Consider the following 15523-nt stretch of genomic DNA (forward strand, 5'->3'; position numbering starts at 1 on the left):
ATCTGTAAACACATCAGTGGATACATACAGTGTAAGATAAATAAATAAACGGAATAAAGAAAATGAACAGAACAAACAGAAGCAAACAAAAGTATATACAGTGTGTCAAAAGGTCCTGGTATGGCGATGTTAGGAACCAACAATATGAGGAGTACACTAGTGAATCCCAGCCCCCCTGGTGGTGAAAGGGTATGGAGAGTAAAGTGCCCCGTATCGTACCGTACTGAGAGGTGTCTGGGAAAATGTTGAGGGAATACTCCAAAAGGCGTGGTGAACTCCAAGGAGATCCCTAGGAAGGAGAAAAACCCCGTGGTAGGAGCTACTGTCGATCGGCTATAGTAAGACCGTACCGGAAATATGAGAGGCCCCAGTGAGTGCTAATACCTTGAAAAATGTAAGCCTCCGGTCAAAAGACGCGGCTGCAGATACTGCTGCAGGCTGTGGAGAAGGAAGCAGTGAAGTCAGGGTACATGTCCGATGGCGAAGTAGCCAAGTGGTGTGACATGCTGGGTGGCGACATAGCCCCTGAGGAGAGAATTACCTGAGGGAGAAGAGGGTCCGGACGCGGTGTCCACCGCTGTCAGAGGGGCTTGCCCGAGTGAGGAGACGCCAATGCGGCGTTCCTTATGTGCGCGCCGGTCCAACCGGAAGTGATGTACCGGAAGTGACCACATGTTGTTACCCGCGATTGACAGGAGTGAGCCAGCCAATCGGGTGACTCCACAATAGGGAGGCGGGACATAACAAGGTGTGCACTGTGAAGTGTAACAGAGGAACAGCCTCAGATGGTACGGAATAGTGATAGCAGCGCTGAAAAGGTGGAGGTGGGGGTTATTCATATCATATCCGCTGTGACCCCGTGGATAGGCAGAAGAGTCCTGGTGGCTCAATATAGGCGGCTCTAGGAAGATAGATAAATATGTTAGAGATATGCATATAATAAAAAACAGGAAAAGTATGTGATTAATATGATAAGTATGCAATAACAACCAAGTCACAATGCACATAATTGACAACTGTGAGTATCAAAATGTTAGAGTCCCTAATATTGAGACATCCCTATGCAAATTAAGTAAAAGAGACAAGGTCATAGTCCCTATTAAGACCTTTAGGATGCAGGGTATCGAGGGTGTGGATCCAGAACGCCTCCCTACGTTTTAGGGAGGCTAATCTGTCACCCCCTCGTCTGGGCGCTGGGACCTGCTCGATTACCTGGAACATAAGTTGAGAAATGTTGTGGCCTTTCGATATACACTTCCTAAAATCCACAAGAACCTTGAGCATCGCCCTGGACGTCCGATAGTGGCAGCCACTAACTCTATATTGTCCCCAATAGCTATCTTTCTAGAAAAAATCTTGACCCCCCCATATCCAATCCACTAGGTCATTTCTACTGGATACTGGGGCCTTTTTGGGAACAATACGGGACTTGGGTAGTGTACCAGCCGATGCTATATTAGCATCACTGGACGTAAAAGATTTATACACTTCCATTCCCCACGTGGATGGTATTAATTCTATCAAAAAACTTCTATCTACCACAGGGACCCATAAGCAACAAATTGACTTAGTGGTGGAACTACTCACACTGGTTCTCGATTCAAATCACTTCTTGTTCCAGGACCAATACTACCTACAGATACGGGGGACCGCAATGGGCTCCAACGTGGCGCCCCCTTACGCTAACAGCTATATGGCAGATTTTGAGGAGAGCATCATCTACCCTGACTCACGCTTCCAAGAAAACGTTTTACTCTGGAAGCGTTACATAGACGATATTTTTTGCGTTTGGGGCGGCACATTGGAGTCCTTCCGGTCCTTTGTGGATTTTCTTAACACCGCGTGGCCTGGCATCTCCTTTACCATGGCTCATGACCTGCACAGAATGAATTTTCTGGACACAGTGGTCATCAAAGACCACACGGGTAGGTTAAGCACTGATATCTACATAAAGAACACTGACCGGAATAGCCTATTGCACTTTGAGAGTCTACATCCCAGAGCCATCAAAAAAGCGATCCCTAAATCCCAAATCCAGCGGGTAACCCGCATAGTCTCGGACAACGAGCTACGGACACAAAGAGTGTCAGAGATGGAAGCCAAATTTCATGCACGAGGTTATCCTAACTCGTTCCTTCAAGAATCCCAGACACCTAACCCTAACAACAGGTCAAAGTCTAATAAACGTGTTCCATTTGTTCATTCCTTCCACCCTTTTGCTTATATTCTCCATAAAAATATACGCCAACACTGGCATCTACTCACAACTGCCCACCCAAACATCCCGGAGTTTAAGGAACCTTTCCTCCCGTGTTTTAGAAGACCCCGTAACCTAAGAGATACACTGGTAGAGCCGACGTAGGACCAGACAAAAAGGCACCCACCCAACGGTTCCTTCAGAACCCTCGTCTAGGGACCTTCCCTTGTCTCCACTGCACCCAATGCAGCAATGTTCTTAAGGGCAGCTCATTTCACCACCCACGTTCCGGCAGATCGTTTCCTATTAAGAACTATTTCAATTGTGACTCGGCCTATGTAATTTACCTCATCAAGTGCCCATGCGGCATGCTTTATGTGGGAGAGACAACCCGGTCCATTCGGGAACGCATCTCAAAACATAAGTCCACGATCAGGTGTGGCAACACGCTCCTACCCATCCCACAACATTTTATATCGAAAGGCCACAACATTTCTCAACTTATGTTCCAGGTAATCGAGCAGGTCCCAGCGCCCAGACGAGGGGGTGACAGATTAGCCTCCCTAAAACGTAGGGAGGCGTTCTGGATCCACACCCTCGATACCCTGCATCCTAAAGGTCTTAATAGGGACTATGACCTTGTCTCTTTTACTTAATTTGCATAGGGATGTCTCAATATTAGGGACTCTAACATTTTGATACTCACAGTTGTCAATTATGTGCATTGTGACTTGGTTGTTATTGCATACTTATCATATTAATCACATACTTTTCCTGTTTTTTATTATATGCATATCTCTAACATATTTATCTATCTTCCTAGAGCCGCCTATATTGAGCCACCAGGACTCTTCTGCCTATCCACGGGGTCACAGCGGATATGATATGAATAACCCCCACCTCCACCTTTTCAGCGCTGCTATCACTATTCCGTACCATCTGAGGCTGTTCCTCTGTTACACTTCACAGTGCACACCTTGTTATGTCCCGCCTCCCTATTGTGGAGTCACCCGATTGGCCGGCTCACTCCTGTCAATCGCGGGTAACAACATGCGGTCACTTCCGGTACATCACTTCCGGTTGGACCGGCGCGCACATAAGGAACGCCGCATTGGCGTCTCCTCACTCGGGCAAGCCCCTCTGACAGCGGTGGACACCGCGTCCGGACCCTCTTCTCCCTCAGGTAATTCTCTCCTCAGGGGCTATGTCGCCACCCAGCATGTCACACCACTTGGCTACTTCGCCATCGGACATGTACCCTGACTTCACTCCTTCCTTCTCCACAGCCTGCAGCAGTATCTGCAGCCGCGTCTTTTGACCGGAGGCTTACATTTTTCAAGGTATTAGCACTCACTGGGGCCTCTCATATTTCCGGTACGGTCTTACTATAGCCGATCGACAGTAGCTCCTACCACGGGGTTTTTCTCCTTCCTAGGGATCTCCTTGGAGTTCACCACGCCTTTTGGAGTATTCCCTCAACATTTTCCCAGACACCTCTTAGTACGGTACGATACGGGGCACTTTACTCTCCATACCCTTTCACCACCAGGGGGGCTGGGATTCACTAGTGTACTCCTCATATTGTTGGTTCCTAACATCGCCATACCAGGACCTTTTGACACACTGTATATACTTTTGTTTGCTTCTGTTTGTTCTGTTCATTTTCTTTATTCCGTTTATTTATTTATCTTACACTGTATGTATCCACTGATGTGTTTACAGATGTAATCACAGATGTACTTATTATCTATTTTCTTTACAACATTGTAGTAACTGACGAAGGCCAGACCAGGCCGAAACGTTTTTCGTACTACGAAATAAAAAACCATCAATTTGACTTAAGTTGAGTGCCGGGTTCTTTTTATCTATATATACGGCTTGGGAACCTACCCGTGCACCTTAGTAGCTGTGCCCACGTCTTTTGATTCACTATATTATCCCCATACGTGTTGGCACGCACACTTGGTCATGTCCACCAACACCTTCTCCTACAATGTAGAAGAGACCACTAGTATCCTATCCCACTCTGTTTATCCGTGTGATTTTCTCAAAACTGCACCTCGTGAGACGAGAGGACGGGATCTGGAACGAGAAGTAAGACACCATATAAACATCGAACTTCACTGTGCAACATTGTCCGAGTACCTGCGGGTACAACGCATTCCGAGGGGCCTGAGGGTTCCACTACGCCCTACACTCTTCCGTGACTCTCCAGAATATTGCACTAAATTTGAACACATTCTTAATAAGTGCTCCCTAGACCTAATTACTCTCACCATAGAACACCTACAAAAAGAGATTGAGGCCAGCTCTGAACGGGTCAAGGCTATTGAGATTCAGCTTTCATCCACAGGCACTCCAGAGGAGCTGAACCAACTAAAATCCGAAATCAAGACGAAAACTGAACAACACCGTAGAGACATAGAGAACAGGAAACGACTGAAATTCGCCCGGGATACCGAGGACTACGAGGCGAAAAGGGAGTACAGATGGCAGGACAATTACTCCTCCTCCCGCTCCAACGTAAGAACTGGACATCGCTCTTCCACGGACTACTCCACCTCGGGATCGGAGCAAGACAGGAGTTCCTCCATTCCCAGCACATCCCGTTTTTTAGGTCCACGTACCCAACGAGGCAAAAAAAGAGGACGCGGAGGAGCCAGAGATCTCGGCAGAGACACAGACCTTACACGGATCACACGATCTCAGGTACTGAGTCTCTAATCGTGAACATTTCTTCCAGAACCCTGGGTGCATCGGACTGTAGCGTTCTACAAAAAGGTCTTTCCTTCTGTCCTACTTATCGCTATCGGACCTTTGACTTGGACATGGACCTTCAAAGGTTCTTCAGGTCTTTGAGGTTAAAAGTGTATTTCTCTGATCCACAGAACAACATGGTAAACACCTTACGAGCCCCTGTAGCGCCTCAACTCCTAACAGCGGAGAGTTTGGGTTTACGCACCAAAAGCCCATTCAGACCCCCACGGGGCTCCCACGCCCTCGAGACATTTATACAATTCATTCAAAACTCTTTTCAGTCACTCCGGGGGGAGGTTGAAATGGGACACCTTTACTATCCCCCTAATTTAACGTTAAGTGAACGTCAGTCGTTACAATCACTCCAGTCTGACTCCAGCTTAATAATTAAACCCGCAGACAAAGGGGGTGCTATTGTGATCATGGATAAGAGTGACTACTTGAATGAAATCAGGAGACAATTAGATAATACCACCATATACCAGAGATTGGATTCTAATCCCACTCAAGCCATTAGAAACAGAATCTCAAGCATACTACAGCGATACACGGCACTAGGGGTCCTAGACCTTAAAACTTGCAACTATCTCACCAATGACCATCCGGTGACCCCAGTGTTCTACACACTTCCTAAAATCCACAAGAACCTTGAGCATCCCCCTGGACGTCCGATAGTGGCAGCCACTAACTCTATATTGTCCCCAATAGCTATCTTTCTAGAAAAAAATCTTGACCCCCCATATCCAATCCACTAGGTCACTTCTACTGGATACTGGGGCCTTTTTGGGAACAATACGGGACTTGGGTAGTGTACCAGCCGATGCTATATTAGCATCACTGGACGTAAAAGATTTATACACTTCCATTCCCCACGTGGATGGTATTAATTCTATCAAAAAACTTCTATCTACCACAGGGACCCATAAGCAACAAATTGACTTAGTGGTGGAACTACTCACACTGGTTCTCGATTCAAATCACTTCTTGTTCCAGGACCAATACTACCTACAGATACGGGGGACCGCAATGGGCTCCAACGTGGCGCCCCCTTACGCTAACAGCTATATGGCAGATTTTGAGGAGAGCATCATCTACCCTGACTCACGCTTCCAAGAGAACGTTTTACTCTGGAAGCGTTACATAGACGATATTTTTTGCGTTTGGGGCGGCACGTTGGAGTCCTTCCGGTCCTTTGTGGATTTTCTTAACACCGCGTGGCCTGGCATCTCCTTTACCATGGCTCATGACCTGCACAGAATGAATTTTCTGGACACAGTGGTCATCAAAGACCACACGGGTAGGTTAAGCACTGATATCTACATAAAGAACACTGACCGGAATAGCCTATTGCACTTTGAGAGTCTACATCCCAGAGCCATCAAAAAAGCGATCCCTAAATCCCAAATCCAGCGGGTAACCCGCATAGTCTCGGACAACGAGCTACGGACACAAAGAGTGTCAGAGATGGAAGCCAAATTTCATGCACGAGGTTATCCTAACTCGTTCCTTCAAGAATCCCAGACACCTAACCCTAACAACAGGTCAAAGTCTAATAAACGTGTTCCATTTGTTCATTCCTTCCACCCTTTTGCTTATATTCTCCATAAAAATATACGCCAACACTGGCATCTACTCACAACTGCCCACCCAAACATCCCGGAGTTTAAGGAACCTTTCCTCCCGTGTTTTAGAAGACCCCGTAACCTAAGAGATACACTGGTAGAGCCGACGTAGGACCAGACAAAAAGGCACCCACCCAACGGTTCCTTCAGAACCCTCGTCTAGGGACCTTCCCTTGTCTCCACTGCACCCAATGCAGCAATGTTCTTAAGGGCAGCTCATTTCACCACCCACGTTCCGGCAGATCGTTTCCTATTAAGAACTATTTCAATTGTGACTCGGCCTATGTAATTTACCTCATCAAGTGCCCATGCGGCATGCTTTATGTGGGAGAGACAACCCGGTCCATTCGGGAACGCATCTCAAAACATAAGTCCACGATCAGGTGTGGCAACACGCTCCTACCCATCCCACAACATTTTATATCGAAAGGCCACAACATTTCTCAACTTATGTTCCAGGTAATCGAGCAGGTCCCAGCGCCCAGACGAGGGGGTGACAGATTAGCCTCCCTAAAACGTAGGGAGGCGTTCTGGATCCACACCCTCGATACCCTGCATCCTAAAGGTCTTAATAGGGACTATGACCTTGTCTCTTTTACTTAATTTGCATAGGGATGTCTCAATATTAGGGACTCTAACATTTTGATACTCACAGTTGTCAATTATGTGCATTGTGACTTGGTTGTTATTGCATACTTATCATATTAATCACATACTTTTCCTGTTTTTTATTATATGCATATCTCTAACATATTTATCTATCTTCCTAGAGCCGCCTATATTGAGCCACCAGGACTCTTCTGCCTATCCACGGGGTCACAGCGGATATATGAATAACCCCCACCTCCACCTTTTCAGCGCTGCTATCACTATTCCGTACCATCTGAGGCTGTTCCTCTGTTACACTTCACAGTGCACACCTTGTTATGTCCCGCCTCCCTATTGTGGAGTCATCCGATTGGCCGGCTCACTCCTGTCAATCGCGGGTAACAACATGCGGTCACTTCCGGTACATCACTTCCGGTTGGACCGGCGCGCACATAAGGAACGCCGCATTGGCGTCTCCTCACTCGGGCAAGCCCCTCTGACAGCGGTGGACACCGCGTCCGGACCCTCTTCTCCCTCAGGTAATTCTCTCCTCAGGGGCTATGTCGCCACCCAGCATGTCACACCACTTGGCTACTTCGCCATCGGACATGTACCCTGACTTCACTCCTTCCTTCTCCACAGCCTGCAGCAGTATCTGCAGCCGCGTCTTTTGACCGGAGGCTTACATTTTTCAAGGTATTAGCACTCACTGGGGCCTCTCATATTTCCGGTACGGTCTTACTATAGCCGATCGACAGTAGCTCCTACCACGGGGTTTTTCTCCTTCCTAGGGATCTCCTTGGAGTTCACCACGCCTTTTGGAGTATTCCCTCAACATTTTCCCAGACACCTCTCAGTACGGTACGATACGGGGCACTTTACTCTCCATACCCTTTCACCACCAGGGGGGCTGGGATTCACTAGTGTACTCCTCATATTGTTGGTTCCTAACATCGCCATACCAGGACCTTTTGACACACTGTATATACTTTTGTTTGCTTCTGTTTGTTCTGTTCATTTTCTTTATTCCGTTTATTTATTTATCTTACACTGTATGTATCCACTGATGTGTTTACAGATGTAATCACAGATGTACTTATTATCTATTTTCTTTACAACATTGTAGTAACTGACGAAGGCCAGACCAGGCCGAAACGTTTTTCGTACTACGAAATAAAAAACCATCAATTTGACTTAAGTTGAGTGCCGGGTTCTTTTTATCTATATATACGGCTTGGGAACCTACCCGTGCACCTTAGTAGCTGTGCCCACGTCTTTTGATTCACTATGTTATTATGCTTAAACGTTCTTTCCTCCAGACGTAGAGGATGCCCCCTTGTCCCTGTCTCAGGTCTATGATTAAAAAGATCATCAGAAAGGTCTTTGTACTGTCCTCTCATATATTTATACATTAAAATAAGATCACCCCAGGTGATTTTCTGGATTTGTTTTCTCATTTTGACTCTCATAGTTGTGGTCTACCTATGATGTCAATTACAGACCTGTCTCATCTTTTTAAGTGGGAGAACTTGCACAACTGGTTGCTGACTAAATACTTTTTCCCCACTGTACATCAATAAATAGATCTCTTAGACTTGATGTACTTTGAAAATCCATGTCACAATGGCCCTACAATCCTTTGAAAATGTAAAACTCAATGTCCATCCATGTAGCTTGGCAGCTCCTCAGTGTTCATCCTCCCTATTGGTAAATCTCCACCCACCTAGCCTGACTGACAGCTCCTCAGTGTGCATACTCCCTGCCGCAGCTGCTAAACCTCCACCCACCTAGGCTGACTGACAGCTCTTCAGTGTGCATACTCGCTGCTGCTGTTAAATCTCCAAACACCTAGCCTGACTGACAGCTCCTCAGTGTCCATCCTCCCTGCTGCTGAATCTCCACCCACCTAGCCTGACTGACAGCTCTTCGGTGTTCTCTCCTTCCGCTACTGCCTAAATCTCTCACTGGTCAGAACAGGCTGCAGCTGTCAGTCAGGTTGGGTGAGGGGCGGAGGCAGAATTACACTTGGACTCATCAGTTCTCTCACTTGTTTGCTGGATTCATTTTATGATCAAGATTATTGAGCCAATTAGAGAGCCATTCTTATGTAAATTTTTAAGTAATTAATTTTTAAAGTATACACTCTGTATTGTGTAATCTGGCAACAGGATAAATCATCATTATCACTTCGGAGAGGGTCAGGCTCTTGGCACTCACACGAATAGATGATTGAAGATACCGCGCTGCAGATTCCTAATTTTCCTTTTTTTTAAGTGGTTGTGAATTGTAAAAGTGAATAAGAAAGACTACAGTACCATTCACAATGCACAAAGCTGTATCACCTGTGGGGGACCACAGGATCTTGAACAAGTTAATTGGTGGGGGGCTGGGAGTCAGACCCCACCTATTTAAACTGATGAACCATCATAAAAACAGGCCATCAATATTAAAGTCCTTGAAATGTTTCTTAACTATATAGGTGCTGGTTAATATTTATTGTAGATTTTTCCAGTAGCCAAAGCCAGCTGACTGGTCAATCATGTGCTGAGCTAAACTAAATTAGAATCTCAGTGAAGCCCCAGCCTTTACACTTCATCAGACGGATTCCCAGAAACCCTTTAAGACTGACCATAAATATGAGCGGGATCTCAACGTTAGGTGATAGATTAGTAGAGTTGAGGGAAAAGATTTGCAGGACCCCTGGTGAAGAGGCTGCTTTGGTAGTCAATGGCTACTGTACCAGAGGTCTGCAAACCTCCTCCTACCTGCGAGGAACCTTGGTGCCTCTTTTGATTAATGTACCCAATGTCCATGTGTCACACCGGGCCTATCAATCAGAAAAGTAGACGGGGAAGCCAGCAAGTAGGAGGACGTCTGCAGGTCTCTGCTCCGGCAGCCATGGACTACCGGCATGACTACCACGATGACTGTTGGACCAAGGTCCTACCAATGTTTTTTGGGTTTTTTTGTTCAACTTAGAAATTAGTTATTTTTTACTGATAGTTTTGAAAGCCAAAAATGAATAATCTCTAAGGTTTTAATGATATGAACGCTGGTCAGAACAGGGTTCTTTTCCGAAGTTTGGAAGTAGACGTTCATAATTGTGTAATGTGTGTTGATTTCTGTTTCTGGAAGAACATGGTAAAAACTCGTCCATCATTGCATTCCACAAGTCCAAACGTATTTCCACACCTTCAAGGAATATTTGTAAATGGCGAACAATGGATATTGAAAAATAATGACCAATGCCGACAATAGGCATTAAGAGGTCCCCTGTGTAAGCTACAGTACCCATTCATGTGCTATAGATAAACTGTGTCAATCTTTGCTCTTGTGCTATATATTGTGGACTGTATTTGGCCTGGCCATTCTTTATAGGGGCGGCGGGCTGTTCACAGATAACGTCGGGACATTACTCAGAACTCATTTAAAAAACGTTTAGACAAATAAAACATCCATAAAGGATTAGGGCAGAACAAACATTCTCACTTCTCTATTTATCCAGCACAGAAATAGCCTGATCCTGTCCACACCCCGCTCTGAAAGGAACCCTCTAATTACCCACTAATCACTGTCTAGTGGGCTCTTTCATGTCCAATATCAATGCTTCCTACAGATCTAATGTGTTCATTCTGGCCAATACACATTTATTTATTTGGGGTTGGAGCCAAGATCTTTCCCTTTCGGTAGAACGGCTAAGTCTGAAATTGCTTTATTATTATTATTAATTTAATAAAGGAGGTCATGAACTATAAGGAGCATTTGTGGATAAAGGAAACCTGTTACGTTGAAAATGGTGTCTTATCTGCAGGCAGGAATTATAGAGGAGGAGGAGATGATCAGATTGATATACACTTTTGATGGAAAAATTTCCATAAAACTTGCATTTCATTCATTGAAATGCCGGTTGTGTGTATGCATGTGTCTAGTGGGCGGTCCTACTTAGTGACTGTGCATGCACGGATAGCTGTCCATCACTAGTAGGACCGACCACTGGACTCCTATACACACAAACCCCAGGGATTTCAATAAATAAAATGCAGGTCATACTGAATCTTTCCAACAAACCTATACATCATTCTGCCCAGTCTTGTCTATGCCGTGCTGTCCACGGGTAATTTTTCATGTACAATGTGAATGACTCCCTTTAAGGTGCATTTAGATGAACACATAATCGCCAATGAGTATTTGTAGGAACCAGTGATGAGCGAATGTGTCGGGATAAGGGGTGCTAACAGAGCGTCTTCGGCGTGCTCGAAAAATATGTTCGAGTCCCCGCGGCTGCATGTCTAGCGGCTGTATGTTTCATGACTGTTCTACAGCTACAACACATGCCCAACAAACAGGGAATCCCTGCATGTGATGCGACTGTCTAACAGACGCAAAACATGCAGCTGCGGGGACTCAAACATATTTTTCAAGCACGCCGAAGACCCTCGGTTAGCACCCGAGCATGCTCAGATAACACCTTATCCCAGCACATTTGCTGATCACTAGTTGGAACGTTCCTTTTCTGATTATCCGGCCCAGTAAACATGCCAGTGATCATTTAACAATTGAGAACATTTTTTGTTGTTCGGGTAATCATATTCAGTCAGTAAAAATAAAGTATTGTTATCAGTAGCGCATCACTTGGGTACAAAGCAGATAACATGATGGAAGTAAACAAGCGCCGCCCTAACCACTCGTACATCAGCGGGATTTACATGCTACAAACATCGGTCTTTATTTTCAGACTTAACATAATTAATATTTCACAATTCCTCATCTTTGTCACATTTAGAAGGTTTTTATAACCTAGGTCAGGTCAGCAGTATTCTGGCCATGACGAGTCCATACAGTGTGAGGCCAGCTTTGAAGGTTAGTATATGGCCTTCCATATTCCGGAGGAGCAAAGCCTTAAAGCTTTAGGCTATCCTAACTGCTGATAGACAAATGTTAAAGGGTCAGTCCTGTATGGACTGCGATACCTGGACTGACAACAGTCTCCAAACCTATTTCAGCCTCATTTTCGTATTGACTGAAACGGCGATATATCGCCAACAGAGAAATGGACTGGTCAGCTGAAGGCATGGATGGACTTTTTTTGCAAGAGCTACAAGCCCATGTTTAGGGAGTGAAATCAAGCTGTCAGATTCCCTTTAACTACATGAAATATGCTAGTTTCCGCTTCACACATCCTTGAATCTACAGGAATCAAAGAGGAATCTACTCTCACAAAAGCGAACAATCCTGCAACGCTTACTTTAAAACCTAGTAATGGAGGCCGGGAACAGCTCGTCACAAATTTCAGTAGTTTTCTCTTCTCTTCATCAGTAAAGTTCTCCACGACTCTCCAGAAAATTTTGATAACTTGATGATCTGCAGAATATCCTCCTGAAATGGAAACACAGAAAGGCACAATGAAACAAGTATAGACTGTCCCTGTGGACTCCTGGTTGTAGAGGCCAATTATGAGCGGCACGTTTTCACTGCTCCACCCATCATTCACCAGGACACGCACATGCTTAGAATCCCTTGGTTATACTCACAGTGATTTGTGCATGAATGGATCTCTTATTAAGATCAGTCATAACCCAGTATTGACAGAAAAAAAGCCCTGACGGCTTATAAACAGGTCTATAAGTGACAATACGGAATTAAATTGCAGAAAATATCCCCAATAACATCTCCTTCCTATATACAGTACTATGCTGTGGAAAAAGGTCATTAAGTCAGTGGCATCTGTCATGGATCCTGTAAAAATGGAAAACATGAGGCCAGTGTGAACAGAGCCTATCATCAGTTAATATTCTCCCACTGGAACATTTTTACCCTCAAGTGTACAGTTTTTTTTTGTTAAGGTCACTGATGTGTACAATTGTATTTCTCATTTCAAGGTAATGGCTACCAATCTATATGTTAAATTAAATACCTGAATAGTTTGTGAAGGACTTCAGATCATCAAGACAAATTGGAACTTGTGCTCCTGAAATCAAGACCTACAAAAAGAAAGATATCAAAATCATATATGCAAATAGGTTTAATCTCTGAGCTATGTGTCACTGCAAACACTTCTGCAGCTCTCCTCTCACAGCAATGTCAGCTTTGTCCCCCTCACTGACTATAGTGAGATGAAAACTGGACGTAATTACACTCAGCCCTGCTGTACTATACACTGTAGCTTCAGGGCTATCTATCATTACATCTCACAGGACAAAGCATGTTCTTTTGACCTTTTGGGGTGTGTCCTTCTTTCCTCTGCATGACGCTCCTGCTTATGATTGGTCTACGTCATGAGGGGAAAAAGTACACGCCCCCAGAGAGAAATCTTTGGTAATGCCTTTTTGGACTTATCATAAAATATAACCTGAATTTTACAAGGTAATATCTCTGCAACAGAGAGCAAAAATAAAAAATAAGTTTTAAGCAGCTCTGCAGCCACTACTGCATGATATGGCCAATTTAACATCGCCAACTGTTGTAAGGAAGGGCTTTCTTATAAAAGAGCTGCAGTGGTGATCAGCTGATCGTTGTGCTTGTTCATTCCCATTTTGCTACCCTCATCCAGAGGGCAGCATTGTGGAACAAAGTAAGTCAGCGAGTACAAACTTTGTACTTTTCAAATGCCATCAGGAAGGAATAAAACAAAGCAGTGGCAAAGAATGGTGGAAAAGCACATTGTAAGGGTCACCCCCGCAAAACAGCGTACCTACGAATGCGCCACCGGGGCCATAGACTTTAATGGTGACTGCTGAGCGAACGTGCGCTCTGATGTGCTTCATTTTTGGGAGTGTACGCCTACTGGAGGTGGATACTCAAGACGCAGTCGGGATCTGAGTGTCCGCCCTCAGTAGGCGCATACTCCCGAAAATGAGGCACATCAGAGCACACATTCGCTCTGCAGTCATTATTACAGTATATGGCCCCATCGGCGCACAAGTGCAGATCCTGTTTGCGGGGGTTCAGACGTATGCTCAAATGGGGCAACCGACTGTGTCCCTAAACGCAATGTGAAAGAACCCTTATTACTGAAAATGCTTCTGATCTCAAAAGGACTGGTAAAAAAAAAGGACTAGTGGTAGCTTTCAGTACATTAAGAAAAAAAAAGAATCTTGTTAAAATAAATTATTTGCGCTCAGACATTAGATACGATTTTAGAAACCAGTGAACAGGCCTTATTTTTATTCCCACACTGCCATTTAGGTGGAATAGCTCATATTAATGGTGGATGTAGAACCAAAAACCACACCACAGACTGCCGAAACTTACTTTGTGGGCAAGTTGTATTAAAGTGCTGTGAACCTAAATGGTATTATTGTATTAAAGATACAGTACAAAGACAGAAGAAAGCAGTCACATGAGATCGCCATCAGCCTCACAGAATGCTGATCCAATCCGGCAAGAGCATCAGATTCTATTGCAGCCGTCTTCCACCTCCTGGCTGGCTCCATCTAACCACAGTAATACCGTTCATCTTTGCTTTTGCCTTTTACCAGTGACAAAATATTAGTTTTCAAGGAGATGTTTTAAATAACCTCACTTTTTTTTTTATTAACAAAACTTTGACCATCATTTACGGTCTTGTACTTAGAATCCTATAGTTAGATGTAAACTACCTTTGAACAGCATGGACAAAGTTGGCCATAGATTTGGAAAATTTCCTCTGGACCCCCTATAGGCCATGTCCTATCCTGGACTCGCTGACAAGTAACTGCAGACACTACAGCATATGTTGTATTGTACCCTGGATGTTTGTGTGGAAAAAGATTTAGCTCTAAACTTAATTCTGATCATTGGGAATCAATGTATCATATCCTTACTGCTTGCCTGGAAGTCAGGTGTGTGCTTGGTCAGACATAGTCATTTACATTGGCACCCACCGCTGATACAATACCTGGATTTCCTGCTGATCAAACATCCGGAGCCATTCCAAGTTCACCACATTGGCAAGACCTTGCCTGAATGCCAGGCAATGCTGGCGGATCTGCTTGTTCAGCCTATAGTCAGCCACGAGGTGGATGTAAGCAATTCGATTGGCACTCGTTACAGGGATATCTTTGCCTCCGAGCTTCAGCTCTACCACCTGATAGGAACAAACGCGGCATATAGATCACTGTATAGCTCTACGGCACTGCAGATATTAAATGAGAAGTTGGTTGCGCTGTCATTAATTCGATATGCAACGTTATGTCTCTCATCTTTCTAATCTGTGGGAGATATAGGTCTTATCACAATGAGCGAGAAAAGATTCCTCCTTGAGCGTTGCCTGGCTTCTGTCACTAGATGGCGCACTCTGCTACCTACACTAGATATAAAGATGTAACCGCGAAGAAAATGCTCCAGACCTTATTATTATTTTTATTCTGCACCCTTATAT

General features: G+C 44.7%; 1 protein-coding gene across 3 annotated transcripts in view; it reads right to left on the reverse strand.

The window, feature by feature from the left end:
- Positions 1–15523, reverse strand: part of UBE3C (ubiquitin protein ligase E3C) — a 146125-nt gene that overhangs the window by 15764 nt on the left and 114838 nt on the right. For all 3 annotated transcript variants that reach the window (XM_069729725.1, XM_069729723.1, XM_069729724.1), the window contains exons 21-23: positions 15041–15229; positions 13079–13145; positions 12410–12540 (exon numbers count right to left, since the gene is read on the reverse strand). In XM_069729725.1, the coding sequence (XP_069585826.1) occupies positions 12410–12540; positions 13079–13145; positions 15041–15229 (387 nt within the window). The remainder of the gene's footprint in view (positions 1–12409; positions 12541–13078; positions 13146–15040; positions 15230–15523) is intronic.

Source organism: Ranitomeya imitator, chromosome 6, assembly GCF_032444005.1.
Source record: "Ranitomeya imitator isolate aRanImi1 chromosome 6, aRanImi1.pri, whole genome shotgun sequence".
Taxonomy (NCBI): Eukaryota; Metazoa; Chordata; class Amphibia; order Anura; family Dendrobatidae; genus Ranitomeya; species Ranitomeya imitator.